The sequence below is a fragment of the Lepidochelys olivacea genome, assembly GCF_965140295.1.
Source record: "Lepidochelys olivacea isolate rLepOli2 genome assembly, chromosome: 5".
NCBI lineage: Eukaryota > Metazoa > Chordata > Testudines > Cheloniidae > Lepidochelys > Lepidochelys olivacea.
In genome coordinates this window covers 15,402,576-15,428,809 of record NC_140415.1, presented here as the reverse complement: position 1 = coordinate 15,428,809, position 26,234 = coordinate 15,402,576, and the positions used below count along the sequence as shown (strand labels likewise).

Sequence of the window (26,234 nt, the reverse complement as noted above, 5' to 3'; positions counted from 1 at the left end):
CTCATCATGCCTTTTTAGGGCAGACCTCCCATCACCCAGGATCTGGTCGGCCCTTACCACCTTTTAAAAGCATACAAAGACACCTGGTGTTACCAATGGTGTCATAATGAAATGTTAATTAGCTTCTGAAGCAACCTTATTTATGCCTGACAAACCCAGGTGCTGGGGAGGTAGCGAATGTTTCAAACAGTCTTCACTTTGTAACTGGTAAAGTTGGCTCTGGACCGAATGACTTTAAGTGATGAAACTGATGCCTTTAATGTATAGATACTAAAATTTCAGAGCATTACTGCTGAGGGTGAGAGTCTTCCCGAGTTGGATAACATAAGGTGTAGTCTAATGGACAACACCGGGGTGATTTTTTCTATTTGCATTTTGATGTGTAACCAGGTTTTACATTCCAGGCAGGTGTAGTGGTTATCTGCATGTTTCAAGAACATGATAGGACTGCATTTTGAAGATCTGGAGAACACTAACTAAAATCAGAGCCCCCCCCAAAATAAGAGCCCCACACAACCAGAGAGATTTTTGCCCGACTGGTAGGGGACTTAATGCCCATCCGATACTATTCTATTGGATATCATTTGTGCAATACCGTGTTGGACAGAGTAAATAAATGCATAAAATCATACTACAAACAGTGATGCAGGAATTAAATAGCAGAAGTTTTGTTTTGAAAACTAGCTGAAAGCCTGAAGTTTACATCACTAGGCTTGAACTGGTGAATTAATTTTCTTTGTAAACTAGGCTGAGGGTTTTTAGCTCACGATAAGGAACAAACTTATAAATCTTAATGCAATACAAAGTGGCCTGTAGTTTTTCTATTCTTTTCCACTGGCTTGCAGGGTAAGTATGGAAAATGTATCCTTTAATGTCACCGGGCTGAATCCTAGAACCATTACTCATGTCTGTAGTGATTACCCAGGTGAGTAAAGATCACTGGCTTGTGTAACTGTTGTGGAATGGGGCCCAAGAACCATAGAGTTACACCCATAATGCCTCCATTCTTTTATAGTGTAGTCAGTGCATTTTGGGGGGGGAATGGAATGTGCAGTGGGAATGGGGGCTGCAGGGGATGTGGAGGGAGATAGAAAGGAAACACCAATAAAACAATGAAGTGCCAGGCTGTGTAAATGCCCTGGAAGATCGTTGGTGCCTAATTGACTCTGGAAGGCAGGGGATTCAGTGTAAGGTACTATAGCTCAACCACTTGATAACTGGATGGTAAAAAGGAGACTACCCTTCCCCCCATCCCTTTCCTTTCTTTGTCACAGACAGATAATGTTGAGATGAGTTGGAAGATACAAATTCTGCACTGTGGCTTTGCTGCTGGGGACGGGAGATGTAAAGTAGCTGGAGTTGGAACAAGTTTGTTCTTGGTGTGTTACTTTTGTGCACATTGTGGATGCAGCCTAAACTATAAAGTCCTGTCAGCACCTGTGTTTCTGTGAGGTGCATGGGTAAGCAAGGTCTCTGCATGGTCTGCTAGATTCAGGTCCCATCTCTCTACCCCCCAGCTACAGCGGAACCAGGGGACCCAGTTACAATCCTGTTGTCCTCTGACCTAGTTACAGCATGGTTAAAAGTTATAAGCTAGGTATCACCCAGCTGTGTCCCCAGAACCAGGCTGAAGTCTTGGAGTGCCTCTGGGTTCAGCCTAGTTGTCGAGACACGGTTAGGTTTTGTCTAAATTGCAACTTTTAATCATGTGGTAACTAGGTCAGGGACAACCGTGCTGTAACTGGGTGCCCTAACTGAATTAGAAATGGAGTTTAAATAGGATTGAGAGCCAGGAACTCCTGAGTCCTGACTCAGGTGCTGCCACTGACTCACTGTGTAGCCTAGGGCAAATCACTTAAAGCACTGTCTGGCTCAGTTCCCACATCTGTAAAATGTGGATCCTAGCACTTACCCATTTCGCAGGAATGTTCGGAGGATTAATTAGTTAATTAATGTAATGCACTGTATAATTGTTAAGTCCTATTAATCCAGAGAGTAAGGTGGGAAGTGGTGGGGTGGAGTGGGGTGTGGAGGGGAGGGGACAGATAAGCAGCTTCTTGCTTGTGACTCTAGTCTGAACATTTTGAAATATGCTTCACTGTTGCTTTTGGCTATTAGCTTTCATTCTTAATCTGGAGTTACCAGGGTTGCATTTGGAGAGTGGGGTGGACAGGACGACACAGGAGGGGGTGGTGTGGGTGGAACAGACCACCCGAACATATTTTGTGGGCCTGAATGCGGGTGGATGTGTGTGAGAGAGAGCTTTGCTGCATGCGCTTTGGAATAGAAGTGATTAGATTATGAAGGCAGACAGAAGTAATGATTAACTTTTTCAGTCTGCATGCTGTCTCCAGTCTGGCGCTTGGTGTTGTTTTTCCCCCTAAGTAGGCCCTGGCCCTGAGTCGACAGGGTATTAGGTTGTAAAGAAAGACAGAAAGAATGAAAGCGAGGGGAGGGGTGGGGAAGGGGGGTGATTTTTCCATCAGATCCGGGAATGGAATTTATTGGCTGGAATGCAGTAAATGTTCAAAATGCCATCCCATCTAAACAGTTTTCATAATTGTTATGGAAGGGGTGGGGGGATTAGGGCATGAGGGAATGAAAAGAACTTTTGTTTCTAACTGTATTTTTCCACATCTTATATCCATATAAGAAACATTTCCTTACTCTCTAGAAAAATAGTGTTTTAAGCAAGGGTGGACCTTTTTTTTTTTTTTTTTGGTAAATGCCTGTTTTTGGTCTTGTAATAACTTTGGGGAGAACTGTAGGTCAGTGTGCTGCAGAGAGTGGGTTTTTAAATTTTTTTTCATTATTAAAATTCGACTCAGCAATTGTGTGTGTGTATGGAATGCATTTAGCATTTAGGAAAAAACTGTAATACACATCTGTGTATTAAATATCAATTTGGAAATACTAGGCTCCTCCTATGCATTGATTTTTTTTATTAAGTCCTTTATGAGCCTGTTAATGTGTAACCCACATAGCTGCATGTTGTCACTGGAAAGAAAAAAAATGTTCAAAGCTAAAACTTTTGCTGAGCCCCTGTCTCTCCTTTCTCCATGGTGCAATAGGAGAGCAAACTTCCTGCAGAATGAGTAGGTGACCGGGCTCAGCGGTGTGACCTGGGTTTTATTGTTGGACTCTTTCTTGGATTTGATTTGATTTTTATTTGCTGGAAAAGGTTTACAGTCTTCATCCTGCAAGTCCTACTCCAGGAAGACTTTCATTCTGGAAGTCCTTAGGCATAAAGTTTGCTTACCCTGGTTTTATGCCAGGCTACCTCCATTGGCTTTGATGGGGTTATTCTTGAATTACATAGGTATGATTGAAAAGGAAGATAAAACCTATTGACATCAATGGGAATACACTCGGGAGTAAGTATACACAGGGAAATATGTTTTGGCAAGATCAGTTGCAGGCGTGGTTCTCTTTGGTGAATGATAGGAAGTCCCCAGTCCCATCTATGCCTGCTCCGTGCTCTTAATAGCTTAGGCTCAAGTAGGGGTTGGAGATAGGTAGAAAAAGGATGTGTTTCAAGAGACATGGACTGACCATGCAAATGAATCGCTAACCCAGGGGTCGGCAACCTGCGGCACGCGTGCCAAAGGTGGCATGCAAGCTGATTTTAGTGGCACTCTGCTGCCAGCCGGGGTCCTGGCTGCTGGCCCTGCTCAGCCTGCTGCCGGCCTGGATGGATGGAACCTATCCATGGGTAGGATGAGTTGAGCGACTCAGCGCGCTGCCAGTCTGGGGTTCCGTCTGCCACCCACGTTGCCGGTCTGGGGTTCCATCAGCCGGGGTCCTGGCCGCCGGCACTGCTCAGCCTGCTGTCGGTCTGGGGTTCCGTCAGGGGGCCCCTGTAAATGTAAAATTTATTCCTGGCACGCAAAACCTTAAATTAATGAAGACTTGGCACGCCACTTCTCAAAGGTTGCCGACCCCTGTGCTAACCTGTGCTTTCCCCTCTTGGGCCATGGAACTGAGTGACTAGCTTGGCCGTGCAACAGCAGCACTCTCGTGCTGGCTCAGGTTCCCGGCTTGTCAAAGGAAACCACTGAAATCTTGCTAATTCTCCTTAAAACAAGACAATCCCAGGTTGTACATGGTATCTGAAAACCCTGTGGCAGGGGCAAGAGGGGCAGGGGTGAGGGTTTCAGGCTACACAGTGTGGGATGGGATCTGTGGGCAGGAAGATTATTGTTCTTACCAGAATAAAATCACATGTCCAAAACAAGTTTTGAAGGATTTATAGTGAATTACATGAAAAGACACCACATGGGAGCAGTGTAAATGCAAAATTTGAGGGACATGGAGAGGGGAGAGAGAGGGGTTGACTTATGTGGGAGAAACAGAAAGATCTTGTGGGGAGAAGCAGAGACTAAGAGAGATGGGGCTGGAGATGAGAGAACCGGTCTTCAGAATAACTTGGGAGGGTTTTGTTATTGCAGTCCAAGATTAAGCACTGCCACTTACTCAAGCCAGGTCTACCCTAGGAGTACTTTGCTTGGACGGCAAAACTGGAGCATTGTACCAGCAAAGCGCTTCTAGCCCTGGTCTACCCTAGGGGGGGGATATCAATCTAAGTTACGCAACTTCAGCTACGTGAATAACGTAGCTGAAGTCGACGTACTTAGATCTACTCACCGCGGTGTCTTCACTACAGTGAGTCGACTGCTGCCACTCCCCCGTCGACTCTGCCTGCGCGTCTCGCAGCGGTGGAGCACAGGAGTCGATGGGAGAGCGCTCGGGGATCGATTTATCGCGTGTAGACTAGACGCAATAAATCAACCCCCCGCGCCCCCACTCGATGGGTCATTGTCCACCAATCCGGCAGGTAGTGTAGACATACCCTTAGTGTGTATGCAGCTTATACCAGCAAAACTGAGCTTTTCCAGGCTTATTCTAGTGCCCCTCCCCGTGCCCCCATCCCCAAAAGCCGTCACAGGACACACCTCATCACACCACTGACCAACATAGCAATGCCAGCAAAAAGACGGTGGCCCTAAGTCAAGTCTCCTTTCCTTGCATGAGGCTCCTTATAGTGCAAGGTACCCACTCGCTGTGAGAAAGGGTGGCAGAATCTGGTGCTACATATGCATTATGACAGGTTTCAGAGTAGCAGCCGTGTTAGTCTGTATCCGCAAAAAGAACAGGACGACTTGTGGCACCTTAGAGACTAACCAATTTATTAGAGCATAAGCTTTCGTGAGCTACAGCTCGCTTCATCGGATGCATATATATATATCCTGAAGTTGATAAGTGTGTCACTTTACAAAGATATGGATCAAATAGTTTGGAGCAAGAGCACTTCATGGAAAGTTGAACCAATGACACTGGAGAAAAGCGAGCGTGTCATTTATACTATTTCTTTGACGGTATGAAGTAAGAAAATTTGCTACAGCTAAAATAGTTTTTGCTGCATGGCTTTCCCATTCAGATGTAGCAGAATGATACTAACAGGACCTTGGTGTGCGCATCCCCTCTAGCCCTTATTGTTTGTCCGCTCAGCTAGTCAACAGTGTGACGTAAAAGCCTATGCAGTGGTGGTTTTCAGCTTTTTTTGCATTTGTGGACCCCTTTGGAAATTTAGACGTAGTTTGCAAGCCCCCAGCCGTAGGCGGACCACAGTTTGAAAACCACTGCGATACAGGACAGAAGCAAAGTGTATGGTAGGAGCTTCTTTTCTGTTGTCTGAAATCCTATCAGATATTTTTAAAAGCCTTTATTAAAGGAGTTCTCTCTCTCACCACCACTGACAGCCCCCTCCACATTTGTTTTTCTTTTCCAAACACAGGGTTCATTCCTGTTTTGGGGGGGGGGGGGGAAGTAAGATTCCCACCCTTGCTTCCCTCTGGAGTTAAAATAAAACATTTGGAAAGAAAAAGTTTCCTGCATCTTTAGGGGTTAGAAAAAAGAGACAAGTAAAGAAAGTTCTTGAAATTAAAACTTAAAAAATAATTAAGCTGATGGTATATGCTAAACAACAGCAAAGAGGCCCATTTACTGTAAATATTATGAATGGATTTGGCTGACTCCAGGATCCCCACCCTTCCTCTAAGGCTTTTCTCTGAGTTAAGTCGAAATTCGGCCTTCAGACAGCACAGTACTCTATAATTTACATGGCTGATGAGGCCCAAAGCCTGGGACAGAGGAAGCTGGAGTCAGCTGGCTCCTTTCTAACCACTGGAGACAGGCAGACAGGCATTTTTGGTGGGTGTGTGTTTTTCTTCTAGCTCCAAACACACACTTACAAGGACTGGTGGCTGCTGCCTTGCTGGCTTTTAAAGAAAATTTAACTGGGCATAAAAGAGTTCTTCTCTTCTTGGGTAATTTTTAGCACTAGTAATTGATTAATCATCATCATCAGACAGTAGCAAAGACTAGTTGTACATTTATGAATCAAATTTTTTGTCTGGCAGAGTGAGAGAACCCTGCAGATTTCAGTTTCAGTTCTGCGCTTGTCTCTTCTTGTCCCCTGCCACTTCCCTCCCCTCTCTTTAATTTGTATATTTAAAAAGTATATTAAAAGGCTGGCATTGAGAATGTAGGGCAGCGTTTGACCCATAGTGTGTGTGTTCGGCTTTTTTAATCGTCCTACATTTTTCAGGCTTTAATTTCCTGTGTTGAAGACACACTTCTGGGGCCCAGTTCCGCTGTTGAAGCATTCAAAGAGAGCTGGCCCATGTGGTGACACTGTTACAGTTCAGGATGTCTCAGTGTTTCCAGTCTGAGTGTCTGCTGTCTGGGGCCTTTAGCTAAAACTCTGAGGAACTCAATGACCTCAGCCCTAGGGGCTTACAGGATCCTTTTGGGATTTTGTTTGTTTGTTTGTTTGTTTGGATCAGTGTCCACCCAGCCCCACACTTGAATTAACCCATTGAGTTTTTGCATTTGAATGAAAGCCAAAGACTCAAAGAGGGAAACTCAGCCTAAACCACTATGTTTGAGGGTGAAACGCTGGGGGACACCACAGAGTTTCAGATATCTTCCACCTGTAATCATATCTCAGAAGTCACAGGTCACACTGGCTCCTACCAAAACTTGGTTGAGGTTTCACCATAAGGTTTGCCAGCCTTGGTGACCATTAGAACAGCGTTTGGGCAAGTTTCAGGTTTGCATCTTCTACACCAGGCAAATTTCACTTAGTTTTGTTGTGGAAGTTTTGCACAGACCTGGTAATGATTATCCAGGGCATGAACCAGGATCATAGCTCTGATTTGGGAAGTTTGTCTCCAGATCTGCACTTGGTGCCTGACCCCTTACTCCATAATGGCTTGACCCAAAATCTTAATCTGAACATCCTCATTAAACTTTAAAAGTTCAGAGCTGAATCTAGACTTAACAGCTTGGCCCCGTCTCTGGAAACAAACTGTCATAAAAGCTTCACATCCTGAGGGCAAAATCCTGTAGTCCTTCCTAAGACAAAACTCTGACTGAAATCAAAATGGGAGTTTTGCTTGAGTAGGAATTTCAGGCTTAGTGTTTTAATAGGAGAACAAAAGGTTTTTTACACACTAAAAGATTTTAAGTTAAAAAAAACCACATAGATTGGGGTGGGAGGGATTTCCATTTTATTTTCCCTGAGTATGAAAGGGAGCAGAGATATATTTGTCTGGGCAGATGGGCATCTTGTTAAATAAGAAGAAATTCCTGAGGCTCTTTAGCTTGCAGAGTTACTGTATATGCTGAGTAATAAGAGCTGCCTAATTAGACATAGACACACATTTACGGTCTAGCCTGTCAATCCGCGGATTAAGGACTCCATAAGTATTTATTGACACAATAGATTGTAATGGCTCCTAAAGAGATGTTATGGTCTATCGTGTCAATAATCCACAGATTAAGGGCTCCCTAAATACGTGTTGACACGACAGACTGTAGCAGCCCCTTTAGAGTCTATTGTTTAAGTGATTCAGTTTCCATGATGCTGCCCTATTGGGGGCTGGCGATCACTACAGTTTGGGAGCTTATGTACATATCAAGATTGGGTTGGGTTTATTATTGTCTGTGAAAACCACGGCAGCAACAACAACAGGAGTTTAACATGTCATACTCTCCTAAATTAGCCTTTCAGAAATGACCTGTGCCATCAAGAGTTACAGCTGTCCACACTGCCCTTGGGTATAATTGGGTGTACAGTGCATGGGGGTAGGAAGCCTTTGAGAGTAAACTCTTCTCTTGGAGCCTCCACTAAAGTCATTGGGGGGGGGGGCACCAATGCACCATTCAAAAGGCAGAATTTGGATTCTTTGATTTTGCCATTGCTGTACGAATCAGATGCTTAATACCAACACGGTTAACCTGAAAATCATTTACATGGGAACATTTTCTGCCTCCTGTTTTTACAAGTCCCTCCACCCCCAAAATTACTAGAAAGATCAGAAAGGAACAGAAATGCTCTTTTTTTACCCAAGGTATACAGCACTGTGTGTATAGGCAGCTTCACTGGTTTGTTTATGGTTATTTGCGCTTTCTGCTGCATGTTCCATCACTGCCATGCACTTCTCTTGGAGCACACAAGCACACTCTTTTCCCTGGGTTGTGCGAAAGGCTGTTGACCATTAAGAGCAAACCTTATAATGGTTTAAAATCAAACCTTGGGGACATTCTATTTAAAAGTCTCTCTATGAGAAAGTGGGATACTTTAGAATAGGCTGATTTCAGTGAATTGGAGCGACCCTCCCTTTGACATGACTGCAGCATGGACTGTCTTGTGAAAGCTGAACCGGCGCGTCCCTGAGAACATGGAGCACTTTCAGAAAGATTGACGTCGCACTGGGCACTCTTCTTTGGGTGGGGAGAGATCTGCTGGGAACTCATCCTTTTTTATGCTGCCCTTCACGGCTGTCTGTTGAGCTGGTCTGTCTGTCTGGCCAGAAAAAGCTGGTCATGGTGTAGAGTTCATGAATGCTACTCCAGGGTCAGCTGAAGGGGATTACTTGAGAATGACAAGATGCTTCCAGCCTGGGGAGGAGCAGACTGAGCTTCATCTTAATCTTGGACCCCCTGGCAGGGCAACACATTGTGCTTACACTAGTCCAGACAATTTTTTTTAACCTTGTATTCGCTCTCCGTGTGCTGGAAGGGAGAAAGACAGATATGGGAGGGAGCATTGTTTAATGTGTTACAACGGAAAGTCTTGGGGCTGGCTCCCATATAGCCAGAAAGAAAGGCAAGGCCCCTGAAACTTGTTTGTGGCTCCCAGGTTAAAGACCCCTGATATAGTGTTTATAGGTGGGGGCTGGGAGTCAGGACTTCTGGGTTCTTGGCCCAAATTTGCTACTGATTTAAAGTCTGTAGCAGATAAGTTAACCTTTCCGTTTCTTAAGTACGGGGGTAGCATCAGTGTATATGTGATGGCCAGTAAACTCAGCACCAGTGACTCTGATCAAGGCACTGGGAAACTAGCAGCTCTTCCTCATCAACTTTTTATTTATCATTTCAGGGTACATTGTTCAATAAAGTGTATTATATTTGGCACACATTTAGTATAAAATCCAACCACGGTATCATGGAGAGGGGAAGGAATAAAAGCACCTGAAGCCTTGAAAATCTAGAAGGGCTTCAAGGAAAACTTTAGGGTCACATATCGATTGTTAAAAAACTAAGAAATCTAAATATTGTGAAAAATCGTTCTATAACTGGAAATATAATAAAGAATTTAATGCAAACAGCCCAGTGAAAAGAGCCAACTAAGGTCAATTTAAAACTTGATCACAAACAAATTCAAACTGCTAATTTCTGGCAGGAGGTATTATTACAAAAAATCTTACAATTTTAAAATAAATTCAGGCAATCAAATAAAGGGAGTAGGGAGCTAAGAGAGCGGGTCCTCTGCGAGACTCACTGTTTTCTACAGAAGTGAATTGACTAGCGAGAAACGTTACCCTTGTCAAAGTAATAATTAAAAAAATAGGTATTTTCCCACCATCTTTGTGAACTTTGCATGGTAACAAAAATGAGGCCTTAAAATCTAAAGACAGAATTTCCACTCAGAGAGAGTATACATTTCCTATTTCATTCCTGTGTATGAGGAAATATATCAACCTTGTGTCCAAACAAAGAGAGGTTACCTCTGTGTTTCCCTGCAAACAAAATATGTTAAGAAAAATAAACTATTAGTTTGTTTGCATTGCCTAGAGTGCCCAGGAGCCTAGCACTGGCAAGTCCTGATTCCTGAACTGAAGAGTTTAAAGTCAAACTCAGGCGTGGGGAAGGAAATAGCATTCTCCACATTTTACACTGAGGCACAGAAAGAATAAATGACTTGCCCATGGTCACAGAGGAAGTGTCAGAGCTGGGAACTGAACTGAACTTTTCTGAATCCAAACCCAGTTACTTACCCTGGTTATGTCTGCACAGCCAGCCTCTGAGCCTGGATCCACAGACATGGGTTTGCAGAGCTTGTGCTACTGGGCTTATAATAGTTGTGTGGACGGTGCTTTTCAGTTGTAGCTTGGGCACGAAAGCTTAGGGTGGGGGGAGGGGGGGGCTCCAGACCCTGAGCTCTAGCCTGAGCAGCAATGTCCACACAGCTATTTTTAAGGCTCTAGCACAAGACCAAGTCTGTTGACCTGTGCTCAGAGGCTCGCTGCCACTGCTATAGGCAATGTTCTAGCCGTTGTTGAGAGCACAGATGCAATTTTCTTATTAGGATACAACAAGGTTTAGCTATATATGGGCGGGATTACAATCCCCAGAAATTAAAAAAAAAAAAGCAAATGCTAGTACACTTTAGTCAAAAAAAAAATTCAAAACCCTGTTTTTCAACAAAACCCCCAAATTTGGAGAAAAATTTAAATGGAAGCTCTTCGTTTTTCTTGGTTTTTTAAGGGGGGAAACCCTCCAGATTTCCCCATCAGTTATAAAATCAGTGATTTTTATGTCAGTCCTCCCCTTTAGAATCCTGGGAAAACCCAACACAAGCATGTTATTGATCTTAGAACGACGTTCTAGTGAAGCAGTGCCCAAACTACGGGCAGTTGGGGTCACACCATCAGTGGCTGGGGTCACAGCAATCCCAAATATCTTCAGGCCCCACTTGCATTGATAGTGTGCAGAGGACACCATTCTATAGAGAAAAATCCTCCATACGGCATGAACTCACATGTATGGCGCATATGTCTTGATTTAAGACTCCCACTTGCATCTTCACACCAACCTCCTTGGGTTTCAACAGCTTTTAATTTCTCTTGACTGTCATTCCTGGTTTTCTTTTCAGATCTTTTGGCTTTCCTCTCTAGATCCAATACCTTCACAGAAAGTGAGTTGAATTCCCCCTTCCAAAAGGAGAGTCAAATTGAACTTTTATAAACCTTGTGTACCACTAAGGCCCATATGCCACAAAGATATTTATGCCCCTAACTTATGGAAATTAGGAGCCTAAATACCTTTGTGGATCTGGGCCTACGGATATTCTCAAGCATAGCTTTTATAGTGGTGGCTAAAGAAGCCATGGATTTGAGTATGTGCAAGGACAGACAACAGGGATTGTGAGGGGGAATACAAGGAGGTAAAAAACCTTGTAAATTTTAGCTCTGCTCTGTGTCCCAGGTTTGGCTGAAGCAATGTATTTGTCTAGAGTTGTCTTCCCCATTCCTTTTGCTTGCATTTAAGGGACATCCCCTCTGAAAGCTCAGAAATAAGCAACGTGTAAATCTGTTCTGGTGTAAAGTTGAAGAACGTTTTTTAAAACACAAAATCTTTATGGAACATTATTGAAGTCACACGGTGGCTAATAACGTGTGTGCGGTTTTTAGAAAATACAGTGTCAGTATTAGTTGTGGTTAACCAGGGATTGCGAGCTGGACTGGATATCCTCAGGGTTAGCTTCTGTTCTCAACTCTGCCATTGAAATTCATCAGGCAGCCTTAGGTAACTCACAGAGTCCTACATTTTCAAGAGTGGCCACTTGCCTTTAGCTGTGAGTATCTTTTCTCTGGGAACCTCAGCACAAAATCAGTGGCCACTGTTGAAGAATGTGGCCCTAATTATTCTGTGCCTCGGTTTCCCCATCTGTAAAGATGGGACATGGTTGGGGAGATCCTACGCTGAAAGCTGCTATGTAAAAGCTAGTAATAATGATTAATATACATAAGGGTAGGGAGTAAGCACCTCTGGGCAGAGACTGTGTTTTGTACTCTGTTGCCCTGGATCCTGATAGGGCCCCTGGGCACGCTGTGGGCACGCTGTGATACAGATCATAGTAATCAGTGACAGCAGAAAATTGAAGGGTGCTTAATACCAAAATAATAATGTTGTGTTTCCATTATTAATTATTGGATTATGGTAACATCCACAATGTGCTGGTAGCTCCCCTGACATTCAGGAAGGGATGTTACCAGCTCTGAGGAGCTTGCAATCTAGAGCTTTTAACTCTGAACAAGGACCCCAAAGTATCTCTCAGCCATTGTGTATGGCACCACTCAAATGGAGCTAACTCCCGGTAATCAGTTGATGCACAGAGCACACTTGAGGGGAGGGGGGGAAGTTAATTGGTTGCGTGGTGTAACAATGCTTGCCAAGTCTGTAACAGCTGGAAGGCCCGGTTCTAGATTCCAACAGGTTGTGGGAAGCGGGGAGTGTTTGGGTACCAGGGCTTTGCTTTGGCCCATCATAGAGGTGGGAATGTTTCAAAAGAACTTAGCTCCCAGCCTACTGTACTTCCTTGTGAAAACTGGCACTTATTTTGATGCTTCAGGGGAAGCGAAGCGGAGCCCTTTGCATACCTGGCCCCCTATGGGCCATTTGGGAGGTTCAGTTCTAAGGTTTTGTCAGGGCCGTCTGTAGTGAGGCTGCACGGTCTAGCAGATAGAACTCTGGACTGTGGGTCACAGCAGATCTGGATTCTGTTTATGCACGGCCTGGGGCAAACCTGTGCCTCTGTTTTCCCATCTGTAATAATGGAGATAATTATACTGACCTGCCTTTGAAATCCTTAGCGGGTAAGTGCCCAGTAATAGATTGCAGGCACTTTGGGGAAGGGACCATCTCTTCATTATATCTTTGTACAGCACCTTCCACAGGGGGGCCCCTGGGCACTGCCACAATGCAAAGAATAAATGAAGCTTTCTGTGAAAACCTTTGGTGAGCTTCTCCACATAATCTGCTCTTTTCTCCCCCCTCCCCTTCGCACTCGTTTGTTGGCCACACCACCCAAAGGACATACCTAGGTTTCTAACAAGAAACGCTACCTTTTAGCAGCAGTCCCAAGAGAGTTTGGGGAAGGGACGAAAAATCAGCCCACGGCTACATACAGCGTAATTGTGAAAGAGCATCTTTGGTGATTTGGTAACTTGCCCAGCAGCAAGGACTCATCCTGTTTATCTGAGCACTACCTATATATTCTCATAGCTTCAGGGATAGACATCCCGTCAACAGTGTAGTCCCTCAAACGGAAGACACTTTGACATGTTTATACTGTGTTTTGGCACTAACTCATTTAAAAAAAAAAATCCTGATTACCGAAAGCTTGTCCTTGAGGTCTGGTCACCCCATGTCATTGAAAAGCCTAGTGGTATTCATTCATGAACTTCCAGTCTTCTATAAAGGGCTGTTCATTCATAACCAGGGCAGCTCTTTTTTTATGCGCTGGCAATTAAATAACTCTTTGTAAGCGGCAATGAGCTACTTGTTAAGTGGTCTTCACTAATGCAAGTGCAAACATGAGGTGAAATAGCCCTTTTTTCCCCCCTCTTCCTGAAAGGGATGATTTTTTTATGTTAAAGAAAATAAAAACGTAAAGGAATTTCAGTGAGATTCAGCATGTTCAATGCTTATTGTTCCAAAATCTCCTTAACTGGAGTAAAACAAAAATTGTGAGCTCCATGTATCTGGCAAGTTAAGGTTTGGGGTTTTTTTTTACAACATAGCTTTGCTTTCCTGACTCTTTAAAAAAAACAGTTAAAATATCTTTTTTTTTTAAAAAAAGTATACACACACAAAAATAATAATTTTAAAAAAAAGTGCTCTGAAGTGTGTATTAGGCTGGATTCTCATCTCTGTTACACCAGTATAAATCTGGAGTTAAATCCATGGGATCTAATTCTGATCTAACATGGTTTTACAACAGAATCAGTTTCAGTGATCAGAATCTGCTCTTAAACCAAGTTACTTTCAGATATGTGCAAATTCCGTGAACTGTTCTGTGATTACCCTAATCTACTGTCTTTACTCAGGCGAAATTCCTGCAGCCTGGGTAGGGATGGTAGGATCTGGCCCTTAAGGCACACTGCAAGGTGTTGTTGTAAAAAGAAGAGCAGGATCTAGGGAGTCTGTGGAAAGAGAACTCTACATCCTGTCTGTGCAATGAGATTTAGCTTTAAGGGCTGTGCAGAGGGGAGGGAGAGAGAGACACACACACAGCTTGCAATTTATCTGGGCTAGGCAATTAACATAATCTGAAAACTTCTTTCACTGACGTCTGTCTGAAAATTGCTGGGTGGACTGGCAGGCTGGGAAGATGAAAGGGAAGAACGCAGGCTGAGGGATTTTCTTTCACGCAATAGGGTGTAAGGGCCTTCTACCCAGATACGTTTCCTGGTTCTTTTTACTCCTCCCTCGCAATTTCCTGTTCCCCCCTTTAATTTTGTCTTCGTGGGGAGCGACTGCTTTTCCTGTCTCTTCACACAGGACAGTAGTCGAGTGTGACTTTCACAGACTCATTAGCCCCCTTCCCCCAAGTGCATACGCTGAGGTAGTTGCAGAAGGTTAGGGTAAAGGTAATTTGATACCAGGCTCAGTTCTTCCCAACCCCACTACGACCTCCTCTTCCCCCGCCCCTTCTTTCACTCAGCTCTTTTCCCCCCTGCTTGCTGCTTATTTGGTGCCAGGTTTCAGTGGATAGAGTTATATGAAACAAAGTATTGTGAGGCACCAAAGGGGGGAGGTTGAAAGACCCATCGGGGCACACCTAAAAGTAGGCAGAGTGAAGCCTGCAGACTTGCAAGGCTGTTTCCCTTTTACATAGCCCCATAAGTGCATTGCACCAACAGTGCCAGTCCTCCCCCCAGTCATGTTTTTGGTGAGTAGGTTGACAACACCTTACCTTTCTAGTTTCCAAACATGTGCAGTTGGGCCCATTTTTAGTAGCTGCTTCCAGCAACTGGAGAAATATTTTCCTCGCTGGCATAGAAGTGAGGAAATTAAAAGTGTGTGGCTGGATTTATTTTTTAAAAGCACAGTACTGTACTCTAAACGGAATCCAAAGACTTGAAAATGCCTCTGTTGGGGAAACAGGCATATTAATAGTCAGTAAAAAGCAGAGAAAATACAGCAGTTGGACGGGCTAATTTAGCCACTATACTCTCCTTCTGTCATTCTTTCTTCAGGATTTTATTGTGCTATATTAAGGTGCTACGCAGGTTTATTGGGAAGAACTATCAGGCATTGTATCGCTAGCAGTGGAATGGGTTTAGGAGATGTAGTTTTAAGAGAATAAATAAGGAAGTGGTATTTATTCCTCATAACACAAGAACTAGGGGTCACCAAATGAAATTCATGGGCAGCGGGTTTAAAACAAACCAAAAGGAAGTATTTCTTCACACAATGCGCAGTCAACCTGTGGAACTCTTTGCCAGAGGATGTTGTGAAGTCCAAGATTGTAAGAGAGTTCAGAAAAGAACTAGATAAATTCATGGAGGATAGGTCCATCAATGTCTCAGCCAGGGTGGGCAGGGATGGTGTCCCTAGCCTCTGTTTGCCAGAAGCCGGGAATGGGTGACAGGGGATGGATCACTTGATAATTACCTGTTCTGTTCATTCCCTCTGGGGCAGCTGGCATTGACCACTGTTGGTAGACAGGTTACTGGGCTAGATGGACCTTTGGTTAGACCCGTATGGCCATTCTTATGTTGTTTGTTTGTAAGAGATCTTTACCTGCTCATTTGTGTATGTGTGTGTGTGTAGATTTATTTTGGGAAAGGGATATTACTTTCTAACTTTCAGCTCTGAACTTGGTTTTTGTTTGTTTGTTTTTGTTTAAACAAAATATTAGAGATTAATAGGTCCCAGCTCTTAACATGTCTATAAAAGCTGGAAAGATATTAGTGAAGAAGCACAGAGCTGATGGACATAGCTAGTGCTGTTATGAGTGTCATAAGATACCCCCCATTTCCCCTTCCTTTTCGGTCCTCTCATCCCATCTCAACCCCAGTAGCAGCAACTGTGGCTTAGCGGCTAGCAGGAGGGATAGATACAACTGAAAGAGGAGGGAAGGGCTAAAAGAACTGACTTTTTTTTTCTTTTTTTCTTTTCTTTTTTTCTTTTTTGTTAACAAATGCAAGACTTCCGGTCTCCACCCTGCCACCACAAACCACAGTCTAACTGCAGTTCAGTCAGATTTATAGTTCATCTGACGTCTGAATCGTAGCATTTATTACCAGGGTTCCAGCTATAGGCGTAAATAGGCTCTGTAAATTATAGCAGATGATCTGTTGTGCCCTCCATTCCTGTTGAGCAATGTTTAACTTGCCTTTTATGGCTCCCCTTTTGGGGAGAAAAATTATATATGAACAAAGCTTGTCTAGGCTTACAGCCTTTGAAAGCGAAGTGATCTATGGAGTCTGTCAGGCTGTGGGTACCTTAGCCCTCATCCTGGCTTACCCACACTTCACATAGAAAAAAATCTCTGCGGCTGGTGAGCAGCTCCAGCATGATGTTATCCACATTGATTTACTGTTGCTTAAATTGATTAGCTGCAACGAGGGTTTGAGGATGGGGAAGAAATCAATTACTATAGGTACAGTGCTTATCAGTTTTCATCTTCCAGAGCATTTCACAGGGTATGTCTTCACTGCAGAGTTAACTCAGGTAATAGGCAGTGGGATCTGAGCACTCCGGGTAGCCTGGCCTAGATGCCTGCAGTGTCATCCCCGAGTTACCGTGTCCTCACTGGTGCTGCACTCACCGGCACGTCTCGCTAGGACATCTGGGGGAACATCCCATGCTTCTCTGTGCCGCAGTTAATCGAGACGCTCTGTGATTCTTTCCCAGTGAGCTGTGGGAGAAGTTGTCTGACCTTCTGAGCTCATGGGGGGAATTGTGGGAAGGCATTGGAGGACTGTCAGCACTTGAGAGGTTTAGCCTGTGTCCTCACTGCAAAGTGGGCGAGTTATCAGCCCAAGTGAAAGCCTCATTCTAGCATTAGCCGGGGTAGTATAAGGTAGCACTGCACTTGGGTGAGAGATTTTTGTGTGTGTGGACGGAACGGCAGGGGATATGGGGCAGCACCTTAGTAAGAGTCTGGGGTAGCTGCAGTGAAGACAGACCCATGGACATCAGCTAACAACTGCTTACAACACCCCAGAATATTCAAATATTCTCACCCTTGTTTTAGAGCTGAGGAAACGGAGGCAGAAAAGACCAGCTACTAACAAGGCTGCAGAGGACATGGGAATTGGAGCACAGATTAGAAAGGCAAGAGTTAATTGGCTCCCATCCCTGTACTTAAACCACTAAGTTAGGCCTCTCTTTCCACGGGCCTGTCTACACACGAAAGTTGTGCCACTTTAAACTATATCAGCATAGTTGAAGAGATACAGTCCACTCATGTAGATGCAGTAACACTGATATAAAGGGACTTAATACCAATGTAGTTTATTCCTATTCAGAAAGTGGAATAAGATATATCAGTGTAAGGAACCTTCATAGTGTTATAACTGTGTCCAATTTCTACTGTTATAACTGTTTCAGTAAAAAATTGCACCAAAGATAGTCATATTGGTACAAAATCTGGGTGTAGCTCTCGATCTCTTTTTATGGTCAAAAGGCCAGTTTTTCATCTGCACAAAGTGCCTAAATCCCTTTGAAAATCTGCCCCAAAGAGACTTGAGAGTAGAGCTGGGAGTCAGGTTCTGTTCCTGGCTTTCCCAAAAGTTCACTGTGTAACTTTGAGGCAAAATCATTTAGAATAAAATTTTCAAAAGCACCTGAGTGACTTAGGAGCCTAATAGTCCTATGATATAGGATCCTAAGGAAAAATCCTCAAAGGTATTTAGGTGCCTCACTTCTCTGGTGCCTAAATAGCTCTGAGAATCTGGGCCTACATCCTTTTGACAATGGGACTTAGGCTCTGGTCTTGCCTAGGGATAACGATAATAATCACAGGTCTTTGAAATGCACTGTCAGAACTATGGGAAGAGGGTGATCTTTCAGAGCTCAGGATTTATAAGGTTATGTTATTTATCTCTGTTGTAATAAATCTCTCTCTTTTTTTCCCCTCTTTCTCGCTGTAGATTCCCAAGTTCTTCAGGGGCCGGGGGATCGGTCACACTGGTGCGTGGTGGCATACTGGGAAGAGAAAACGCGTGTGGGCCGGCTGTATTCTGTCCAAGAGCCCTCCCTGGATATCTTCTATGATCTACCTCAGGGGAACGGCTTCTGCCTCGGACAGCTCAATTCAGACAACAAAAGCCAGCTGGTGCAGAAAGTCCGCAGCAAAATTGGCTATGGCATCCAGCTGACTAAGGAAGTGGACGGCGTTTGGGTATACAACCGCAGTAGTTACCCTATCTTTATCAAGTCGGCCACACTGGACAACCCCGACTCCAGGACGTTGCTGGTTCACAAAGTTTTCCCAGGATTTTCCATCAAGGCTTTTGACTATGAGAAGGCATACAGCTTACAGAGACCTAACGACCATGAGTTCATGCAGCAGCCATGGACCGGATTTACTGTTCAGATCAGCTTTGTGAAAGGCTGGGGCCAGTGCTACACAAGACAGTTTATCAGCAGTTGCCCATGCTGGTTGGAGGTTATTTTTAATAACCGATGACTTGAGACAGAGTGGACTCATGACATTATAACTACTTTGCTGCTAATATTTCCTTCTGAGTGCTTGCTTTTCATGCAAACTTTTTTGTTTGTTTGTTTGTTTGTTTGGTGTTTTGTGTTGTTTTTTTCCCCTCCCCTGTTTTGAGAAATAGCTTATGGAAAGATTTTTGCCTTGGTATTTTGATAAATATATATATATATATATATTTTTAATGTGTGAATGACCAATAACTCAGAAGGGGGAAGAGAAGTGGGAGGGGATTACATAAAATAATCATTTAATGCCACTGAAATTGTTACCCTCAGCGATTGGTGGAATTCAGTCACATGCTGTTTGTTACAGCTCCCTCATAAAAAGGGTTTATACGTGTTTTTGGCACACCGGAGGTCTTCTGCTGCCAGATGTCTCGTCGTCCCCCTTGTCATGCGGAGTGCTCGCACACACAGGGCCATCTTGCTGTAGCTTCTGCCTACAGCGGTGGCACATTCCCGCTGCTACTTGTCAAAGTGCAGCATCTTCACTCCTGTGATGGTAAACCAAGTTCCCCCCCAGTGGCGACCACCCTGCATTGTCCCTGACACAGAACAAATGTATGTGCCGGTGCACCCAGGAGGCATCAGGAGCCAATGCAGCAAAGTGAAACTCTATCGTTCAGTTCCTTGCTCCTCTTTGTTTGTTTTTTTCATCTTTTTTCATGTATGCTTGTTGCTTTATTTAAAGATCACGTCTTGTCACTGTTATGCCAACAGTCCATGGTGGACGCATGGGTTTTGGAAGACGCATGCCCACACTTTGAGTGCTTTTATTGTTTTATTGATACTATGAGGAAAAAAAAACATGCATGGCCCCATGCTTTTCAATTTGAGCTGAGATGCAACCTTGGTGAGAAAACAGAAACCTACAAAAAGCAAGCAAACAAACAACAACAAAAACTGGGGGGAAAATGTATTCATGATCTTTGGTCCATCATAACCTGCCTTGATCAGGTTAGAGCGATAGCAGTTGTATCCGGAAATGCAGTCGCTCTTTCATTTCTTCTTGAATTCATACACTAGTATGATACTTTTACACTGTTCTTAGCTCAATGAGCATGTTTAGACCTTAACATAAGCTATTTTTCTAAATATAAAGGTTTAAATGAACAAGAGAAGCATTCTCATTGGAACTTTAGCATTGTAGTGCTTTGGAAATAAAACAAAAGAAAATGGAAAAAAAAAGGACTCCTTAAAAAAAAAACCTTGAGATTTATTAAAGAAAAAATGTATTTTATGTTATATATAAATATATTATTACTTGTAAATATAAAGACGTTTTATAAGCATCATTATTTATGTATTGTGCAATGTGTATAAACGAGAAAAATAAGAAAGATGCACTTTGCTTTAATATAAATGCAAATAACAAATGCCAAATTTAAAAAAAAAACACGAGATTGGTGTTTTTTTCTATGGGTGTTATCATCCAGATGAATGTTTTTTCTAAAGGAGTTTATGTTCCATTAAAAAATAAAAATGTACACTTGAGCTGACATTGTGCAGAGTGACTCTTTTATGGGTGGGGGTGGGGTAGATGGGGGGGGAAACAGCCTACCTGGAGCTGGGTCTAAGTACCCAGCTATGGGATCTAGCAGACATTGCTATTTAACTAAGGGAGACAACTCTCACAATATGGGCGCTGCTCAAGTCAGGTTTTGGAAGGAGGGTCGGCAGGAGGTTGGGACTCAGGAGATGTGACATCAATTCCTGGCTCATCTGAAAACTTTGTGTGTGATTTTGTACAAGTCACTTAATCCGACCTTCAGTGATGCCAGCACATGCTGGATTTCTTCCAACGCTGGCCTCAGCTGCTGCAGGTTGTTGCTACTCCCCCATTCTGCTTCCCAGTGAGTGGGAGCAGAATCTGGACAGAATGGGAGGCAAAGCCCATGACCCGGCTGGGGAGAAGAGGGGAGTAGGGCAAGGCTAGGGGACAACTGGCTCCACCCCAAGTCCAGCCTTGCAGAGCTCAGGAACTCTGCCTCTTTCCCACCACAGTGGGCATATGTGCCCATCCCCAATTACTGTAGTTTCTGAGCACCTCATGCTCGTTCATATATTTATCCTCAAAACACCAGTGTGAGGTAGACGATGCTGTCATCCCCAGTTTACAAAGGGGGACCTGAGGCCCAGAGGACATGTCCTCAGACACCCAGGAAGGCTATAGCAGAGCAAGGGTCTTGAATCTGGTCTCCCAAGTGCCATAAGCACTGCCCCATGCGCTTCTCGCAGTGGTCACAACTTGGAAATGTCAGCCATTACTGGGAGAAAAAACATGCCACAGTCTGCCCTCCATTGCATGGTGCAATGCCCACTGAAAATCAGGCGGACCGGTATGCTGTACGATTAGCCAGTTAACTAAGGAGCAAAGGGATACCGCTTGAAGCATGGCGTTACAGTAGGTGTCAGAGTGCTTCGTATTGCATGTACATAAGGCTAGTGTTCAGTAACTAGATTATTGTATCCAGGCCCTAGGTTTTAGCAATGAGACAAGCTATAAGCTTTACAACAGGAGTGCAGGGAAGAAATTCGTGCCGGGGGAAGGGGGAGATTACAAACTTTTAAGTGTAAAAGTGGAGACAAAAATTCCAGGGCCACTTGTTTAGTAAATACACCTTTTATCATGAAGTCTTTCACACTAGCTAGCTATGGTACCATGACAATGCATCCCCCTCTGGGATGGAGGGCAGTCACCAGCTAGCACAGAGAACACTGGACCGCAAAGGGGATGGGAAATTTTAGTCAAAGATACTGGAATGCTGGCTACTATCGTGGACAATGTTAAAGTGTCACGTTAAGCAGGCAGGCCGTTCCCTTTTTAAGGGGTCTGCTGAGAGAGCCACATACAATAGCTTGCATAATAACTCAGCCTGAGTACCTCCGGGAGGAAGGGCTGAGTTGCGTTTGACTGGGATGTGCCAGGGCAGTGAGGTTGACAAAACTGAGGCAAACCTTGGGATACTGGCCAGTTTCCAGTGAATGGCAGCTGGACACTGCATGTTCTAAGAACTTGGGAGGCAGGTGAACCATATCTTGTCACCAAGATGGGTTTAGGGCAAATGGGAAACACATTGAGCTCCTTGGCTGGTGGGTGACTCACCCATCTCCCTGCTGCTAGAAACCGTCTCTGCTACCCTTAGCTATATACTGACTAATCTCTTTCTGCCAGTTCCCAACTCAGCCCGTGGCTCAGAGGGCATTCAGGCTAATGGAATGGGAGTAGGCCTGGACAGAATTGCCAACGGAGATGGGGTATTGGGTCCGGCATTAGGGCACTTTCAGGCGTTCAACAAGAGGACAGGCGTACTGAGAGGGTATTGAATCATTTGAGGGGGGGAGGGGATGTTATGTCACTTGGGTGTGGGAAGAGAAGGGAGGACAAGCTGGGGGTTAAATTGAAGGCACTGTATGGACTGTACTAAAGGTCGCAGGGTGGCTTGCTCCTTGCCACCATCCCTGGGTGAGGCGATACTCAGTCTCTAGGCCCTTTCCGTTCCCAGCCTTTTCAATGACTCAGCCCTGGACAGGGATGCCGGTTGTGATGGTGTTTTTGGTGACACAGTTTATAAATGCCTAGGCTAGGAGAAGTGCTTTAAGCCAGGGACTGTGTTGTCCTATGTTTGAACAGCATCCAGCATGATGGGGAAACTGCTCATGACTGAACCCGCTGGGGAATACAAACCAAATAATTATTTCACTAGGCACGGACCACGACCTCACTTGGGCACATTTCACCCTGGCCATCAGACCGTCAACTTTCTGTCAGGAGTTAGATTTGAACTGGAGACCAAAAGGTAAAAGGCTCAGCATCCCATTACCAGCCTCCAGCCTTTCCTCTTTAAACAGGGTGTTAGTGTCACGTATCGGGGGTAGCTGTGTTAGTCTTTAAGGTGCCACTGGACTCCTTGTTGTTTTTGTGGATGCAGACTAACAGATTTATTTGAGCATAAGCTTTCATGGGTAAAAACCCCACTTCTTCATGGAGTGAAAATTACAGATGCAGACAGAAATATAGTGACACATGAAGAGACGGGAGTTGCCTCGCAAGTGGAGACCCAGTGTTGACAGGGCCAATTCGATCAGGGTGGTATAGTCCACTCCCAATACTAGATGAGGAAGTGTCAATTCCAGGAGAGGCAAAGCTGCTTCTTTAATGAGCAAGCCACTCCCAGTCCCTATTCAAGCCCAAATTAATGGTGTTAAATTTGCAAATGAATTTTAGTTCTGCTGTTTCTCTTTGAAGTCTGTTTCTGAAGTTTTTCTGTTTAAGTATAGCTACTTTCAAATCTGTTATAGAATGTCCAGGAAGATTGAAGGGTTCTCCTACTGGCTTTTGTATGTTACCATTCCTGATGGTCAATTTGTGGGCATTTATTCTTTTATGTAGGGACTGTCCATTTTGGCCAATGTACATGGCAGAGGGGCATTGCTGGCACATGATGGCATGTATAACATTAGTAGACGTGCAGGTGAATGAGCCTCTGATGATGTGGTTGGGTCCTCTGACGGTGTCGCTAGAGTAGATATGAGGACAGAGGAGGCAACAAGGTTTGCTACAAGGATTGGTTCCTGGGTTAGTGTTTCTGTGGTGTGGTGTGTAGTTGCTGGTGAGTATTTGCTTCAGGTTGGTGGGCTGTCTGTAAGCAAGGCCTGGCCTGCCTCCCAAGGTCTGGGATAGTGAGGGATCATTTTCCAGGATAGGTTGTAGATCATTGCTGATGTGTTGGAGAGGTTTTAGCTGGGGGCTGTACATGATGGCCAGTGGTGGTCTGTCATTTTCTTTGTGTGCCTGGCCTATAGTAGGTGATTTCTGGGTACCTGTCTCGCTCTGTCAATCTGTTTCCTCACTTCCCCAGGTGGATAGTGTAGTGTTAAGCATGCTTGATAAAGATCTTGTAGGTGTTTGGCTCTGTCTGAGGGATTGGAGCAAATTTGGTTGTATCTTAGGGCTTGGCTGTAGACAATGGTTCGTGTAATGTGTCCTGGATGGAAGCTGGAAGCATGTAGGTAAGTAGTCTACACTACTGCGCAGGTCGCTCTAAAATGCACAACTTCAGCTACGTGAATAGCGTAGCTGAAGTCGACGTACTTAGATCTACTCACAGCGGTGTCTTCACTGCGGTAAGTTGACAGCTGATGCTCTCCCATCAACTCCACTTGCGCTCCTCGTTCTGCTGGAGTACCAGAGCCGATGGGAGAGCGCCCAGCAGTCTATTTATTGCGTCTATACTAGACGTGATAAATTGACTTCCATTCCCCCCCACCCCGATCGATTGCTGCCCGCCGATCCAGCTGGTAGTGTAGACAAGCCCTTAGAGGTCAAATGTTGTGGAAACTTCATCGAGACCATAATTCAGTTTGTTTTCTTAGTATTCTCTGCCAGCCGATGTGAAATATTCAATTGTCATGTCACAGCTTTTGCATGGCCAGTCTAGCTGAGAATGCTGGTTTTTGCTTGAGGTTCAAATGTATCTGCCTAAGAAATTCATATGGGGCTAGATCCACAAAGGTATTTAGGCTCCTAACTGCCACTTTAGGCAAGTCCAACATTTGTCTCCTCAGAAACTGTGCTCAGCTGCTGCCTAAGCCCATAGGGGCTTAAAATCCCTCAGCAACTAAGTCTCCACTGATAAAGGCCCTCCCCACCTCCCCCCCAAAAATCTGCCAGTGAGCATGTGAACAGACGTGTCAGTCCCAGTGTTCAGTGCCTAGATCACACCTGAGGCTATGGCTACGCTGCAGAGCGTACACCAGGGCCACTCTACCCATGCAGAGCCCCCGCTGTAGCATTGTTAGTGCCGCGGGCTCGCCCGGCGACTCAATTGCGAGCGGCGGTAGCGATGTCAGCGGGAGACGCTCTCCCACCAACATAGCGCTGTCCACACCAGTGTTTAGTTTGGTGTAACTTACGTCACTCGGTGGGGGGGAGGGGCCTTAGTTACACCCCTGAGTGACACAACATGTGCCGATATAAGCAGTAGTGTAGATTTAGCCTTTGCCGTGCAACTGAAAGTCATCGCAGTGCGCCCATGGCCTACGTGTCAAGCTTGGTGTTCACCTGTCTTGCTAAAAGAACGAGCCTCACACAAACCACTGCTGCAGAAGGAGGTGAGCAACACACACACACACAGAGCAAACAGACAGGATGTGGGCGACCCATGTCTAAATCCTCTCCCTGCCTGACATGGAGCAGTGATTCATATATTCACGGATTCCAAGGGCAGAGGGGACACCTGTGCTCATCAAGGCTGACCTGTATACACAGGCCACAGAACTGCCTCAAAATAATTCCTAGGGCAGATCTTTTGGCAAAACATGCAATCTTGATTTTAAAATCGTCAGTGATGGTGAATCCACCACGAAACCTTGGTAAATTGTTCCAAGGATTAATTACTTCTCCCAATTAACATTTTATGCTTTATTTCCACTGAATTTGTCAAGCTTCAACTTCCAGCCCTGGCATCACTTTATACATTGCTCTACAATCATGTAGCTACTTATAGACTGTAATCAAATCACCCCTTAACCTTCTCTTTGTTAAGCTACATAGACTGAGCACCATGAGGCTATCATTATAAGACATGTTTTCTATCCTTTACGCATTCTTGCGGTGCAGCTCTGTACCCCTCCAGAGTATCAACATCCTGCTTGAATTGTGGGCACCCGAACTGGACACCATATTCCAGCAGCAATTGCACCAGTGCCAAATACAGCCAAAATAGCCTCTCTACTCCTACTTGAGAGTCCCCCGTCTGTGCTGCGGAGGAGCACATTAGCTCTTTTGGCCACAGCATCATATTCGATCTCATGTCTCCCACTTGACTGTCCTAACCACTGGGCGATGGAGTCTTTCTGATGCTGTCTCTGGCCCAATGAATATTTCATTTATACATAGTGGAACAGCGTCAATGGGAGAGGCTGAATGAGACTGGAAAGCTACGAAGCAGAGCTGAGCAGAAAATTTCCAACCAGTGTGAATATTTAGCACTTATGTGATACTTTTATTTTTAAAAAGAGAAGCCGCTTCTTCCAGTGATTAAAGCAGAGGACGCACTCTCTCGCTCTGTGGGACCTTGGACAAGCCACTTTTTAAAAGAAAAAATTTGTACCTCAGTTTTCCCTTCTGCAAAATGAGGATTACCAAAGCCGCCCACTGCTACGGGTTGATTTATTCATGTTTGTACAGCAGCCTGAGCACCTTGGATGAGGTGTGCAAAGAATTATAGAAACTTTATGAACTTTAACTAAATCAGCCTCACAACAAGCCTGTGGGGTAGATGATACCTGTTCCATTTTTATAGATGGGGGGAATGAAACAGAGAAGTTAAGCAACTCGCTCAAGGCCGCAGATGGCTTCCGTGTCAGAGTCAACATTAGATCTCAGGCGTGCTGACAGTAATTACAGAGCGCAATAAAGTAGGTACAAA

At 44.5% G+C, this 26,234-nt stretch overlaps 1 protein-coding gene across 2 annotated transcripts in view; it reads left to right on the top strand.

Annotated features, from left to right (window-relative positions):
• Positions 1 to 20,009, top strand: part of SMAD7 (SMAD family member 7) — a 39,846-nt gene extending 19,837 nt beyond the window's left edge. For both annotated transcript variants that reach the window (XM_084628976.1, XM_084628975.1), the window contains exon 4: positions 18,234 to 20,009. In XM_084628976.1, the coding sequence (XP_084485102.1) occupies positions 18,234 to 18,772 (539 nt within the window). In that variant the 3' untranslated portion in view covers positions 18,773 to 20,009. The remainder of the gene's footprint in view (positions 1 to 18,233) is intronic.
• The last annotated feature ends 6,225 nt before the right edge of the window (positions 20,010 to 26,234 follow it).